The sequence below is a fragment of the Etheostoma spectabile genome, chromosome 21 (genome assembly GCF_008692095.1).
Source record: "Etheostoma spectabile isolate EspeVRDwgs_2016 chromosome 21, UIUC_Espe_1.0, whole genome shotgun sequence".
Lineage (NCBI taxonomy): Eukaryota > Metazoa > Chordata > Actinopteri > Perciformes > Percidae > Etheostoma > Etheostoma spectabile.
Genome location: NC_045753.1, coordinates 10,122,740 through 10,126,398, shown reverse-complemented (window position 1 = coordinate 10,126,398; position 3,659 = coordinate 10,122,740). Strand labels below are relative to the sequence as shown.

General features: G+C 40.7%; 1 protein-coding gene across 1 annotated transcript in view; it reads left to right on the top strand.

Annotated features, from left to right (window-relative positions):
* LOC116670894 (inhibitor of nuclear factor kappa-B kinase subunit alpha) overlaps positions 1 to 3,505 on the top strand; it is a 16,132-nt gene extending 12,627 nt beyond the window's left edge. The window contains exons 20-22 of the mRNA XM_032501601.1: positions 795 to 931; positions 1,763 to 1,862; positions 3,175 to 3,505. Of these exons, the coding sequence (XP_032357492.1) occupies positions 795 to 931; positions 1,763 to 1,862; positions 3,175 to 3,240 (303 nt within the window). The 3' untranslated portion in view covers positions 3,241 to 3,505. The remainder of the gene's footprint in view (positions 1 to 794; positions 932 to 1,762; positions 1,863 to 3,174) is intronic.
* Positions 3,506 to 3,659: the final 154 nt, after the last annotated feature.

The following is a 3,659-nucleotide window of genomic DNA, read 5'->3' as shown; positions in this document are numbered from 1 at the left end:
GAAAAAATGTCCACCCCAATTTCCTAAAGCAAAGATCGCGTCTTCACGTTGCTTGTTTTGAGATGGGATATAGATGTAAAAATAAACTGCAGCAGGGCTGCAACTAATGATTATTTTCATTATGGATTAAAAACAGGCAATGAAACATTTGTAACCAGGTCAAATTATGGCATCAGACAAAGGAAAACAGGAAATCCTTACAATTAAGGAGCTAGAAGTTGGTAAAAAAAATGGATTGAAATCTCACAAATTATTTATTAATCACAAAAATAGGCAGGGCAGGGCCGTCGGGGGTGGGGGGAAATAGGGGACTGAGTACCCAGGGTCCTCATGTGAGGAGGGCCCAAAATGATGCTAGAATGAGTAGCTGTGGATGCGGAGAGGGGCCCTTAGAAAATGCCTTTCTACAGGGCCCAGAATATTTTAATACGCCCCGTATATAGAGGTTTCCTCCTTGGAGCAGCAGCCGCGGGTTCGACTCCGACCCACGGCCCTTTGCTGTCATTCCCCCTCTCTCTCCCCTTTCATGTCTTCAGCTGTCCTGTCAAAATAAAGGCCTACAGTGCCCCATAAAATAACCTAAAAAATGTGTTGTCTATGTAGCTGATAAGTCCGTCCTGTTGGTCAGCTGTGGTACTTTCTGTTCTCTGTGACCTCCTCAGACTCGGCTTCTCTAACTCATCCCAAACAGAACCAGCGGGAGGAGGAGCCGCCTGCATTCCTTCTTCTAGGAGGAGGACATCATGTTTGTTTTCGCTGCATGTATCCACATGATCTCTCTCTTTCTCCTCCAGGCTCAAAACTCAACACGAAACTCCATAGCAGCCAGTCCCGAGTCGTCCAACCTGCTGCAGGTTTCTCCCTGGTCGCAGTCGGCTCAACCCGTCAGCTCCCCCCACCCCCTGACCTCCCTACCTGGGCCCAACGACAGGTAACGGATCGATGGGTTGATCCAGAACGTACATGTCACTAATGGTTGCTCTGTCAATGCCGGTATAGACATGATTCGCCCCCCTTGGCCCTTTCATGTTTAAGTGTGTGAAAACAAATCTCTACAAATTGATCTTATCTCACTATAATCGGAGAACACGAAATACTTGATTGCATAAAATGTTCATCAATGTTTTCTGGAAGCACCTTTTAGGCAGTAATAACCCTAAAGTTCTTTTGTTTGACTGTTAAAAAAAAACAGTCAAACCACGGGGGTTGAACACTTTATGTATCGTGAATGTTATTATAGGGCTGCAAGTAAGAATTATTTCCATTGTCGATTTAATGTGTCGATTTGTTTTTCTCAATAAGTTTTGTTTTCTTAAGTGTCAGACAATGGTGAAAAATGTCGATCAGTGTTTCCCAAAAAGCCCAAGATGACATCCTTGACGTCTTGTTTTGTCCACAAGTCAAAGATATCCAGTTCCCTGTCACAGTGGAGAGAAGAAACTACAACAATATTCACATTTAACAAGCTGGATACAGATCATTTTTTAAAAACCGATCAAATTAGTTGGTGATTAATGTAAAAGTTGACAACGAATCAATTAATTGATTAATCTTTGCAGCTCTAAATCACTACCCTTTGGCATTTTATACAACCCCAACAATTTGTTGTTGTTGTATATTAATACTGTGTTCATGCTTCAGTCATGTGAATATTTAATTATGTTTTACGGGGTTTATTATGGCAGTCACTGCATTTTCTCCCCCGTGGCGTTCTTCTGTAGTCGATTAAAATACTAAACAGTCTTTTATGTGTTTCCTTCAGTGATGCTGCTCCGCGTCTGCTGCAGGAGAACCAGAAGTACCTCAGTCAGCTGACGAGCCTGATGCAGGAAGCTGCTGATGAACAAGCCAAAAGCATAGTGGTGAGTTCACTTCTTTTAACTTGCGGTGTTTTTTTGTTTTTTTTTAAATGCACCCTCACACTCGGACACAACGGCAAAGAGAGGCCAAAAAAAACTAGCACAGTCACATCAAATTCTCCGAATGAACTGAAGTCGACAAGAACCTTCAAAATGTCTCTAAATTGAGATTTTTTTTTCTCATATCTTTTGTGAATTCCTTAACAAACGCTTGTTTAGCTACTTGTGTCAGCTATAAACCAGGAAAAAGAAACCGTAAATGAATCTCTAATAGTAAAATACATTTGCACACAACATAGTTTGACACAAACTCTTCTTCTAGCTACATTAAATAGACAAACATGCAAACACACACACACACACACACACACACACACACACACACACACACAGTGTCCATACAGATCTACTATTTCAGCTTTTTTTGATTGCTCAACTGCCATAATTACCTTGTAGTGACCTGATATTTTTCCACATTGATGACTCACCTTTAGGTTACATAACACAAGAGTTTACTGTAGCACTTAATACCGAGTCAAACTGCCCACTACGACTGACACTAACGTTTTTATGGCTTAAGATCGATGCATCCCTAAGTGTCCGTCGGAGTTTTTTTTATCATTTGAAAGTACTTGTTTAAAAAAATCTTTGCACATTGTTACACGACCACAATGAGGAAAACTTGTTTGAAGTTCTGGTTGTACGCTGGTGTTTGACCACTAAATTCACTGAGGTGATCAGAATGGTTTTATATATTTAAGGCTGTCCTCTCGGTCCATCAGTCAACTAATCTGACATTTTGGTACTAACAATTCTTTAGTCCAATAGTCTTTTTTTTAATTTATTTTTTTTATGCTGAATGATTTCCAAGAAACTTCTGATCACATCTCTGCCAAAGACGAGACTTAAACTGCTGCTTTTGCTCGATCGTTGTGGAGAAACTCAGTTTTACAAATCTGTCGATTAGTCGTCATAATCATACGGGTGTTCACCGACAAAGAACTTTTTCAATCAAGCACCGTAGTAATTATATAAGTCCTGGTGACAAAATATTCAAATCAGCCATATTGATACAGTTAAGATCACCAGATGGAAAGCAGGAGGTACTTATTGGAACAATTATTAAAGATGGGTGTAGTGACGGTGCACGAAATACGTCCAGAATGATGAATGATATTTTTACACAGATGTAGTTGCACTTCATTCTAGGGAAGTTGCTTCCTCGTTTACGAAGTATTTTATTTGTGTCTATAAAACATCTTAAAAGATGTTTTTCATCTCAACTCTTAACACCTGGTGGTTTTCCTCTTTCAAGGACCAAGACTGGAGCTGGACGAAATACGAAACCCTAACAACCAAATTAAAAAAGAGAAATGCGTGATGGTTTTCTTGCGTCCTTCCATCCCTTCCTGCGCTCGGAGTAACACTAAAGACTGTGAGCGGCTAACACGAGCAGAGTGGCGTCTAACGCTGTACAGGGACTCTGGATATTCTCTAAAAAAAAAAAAAAAAGCCTCTCATGGCAGAGTTCAACACATGCTCAGTGGTGTCTGCCCGCTCCAGTCGGATGAACAATGACGCTGTCTCACTCCACTTTTATTTCACCTTTTGCTGCACAACATATATCATGATTCATAAAAACTGCTGATGTATAATTTTCACTGCTATTGCGAAAATTGAGCAAACTGTAGCACCGGATTTGAGGGGTGGAAGGTGGATTTATCGCACGAGTGTTGGACAGAAATATGGGAACCAGTTCAACCGTGAGACATACAAGGAAACACAGGAAGTGGTCGGGGG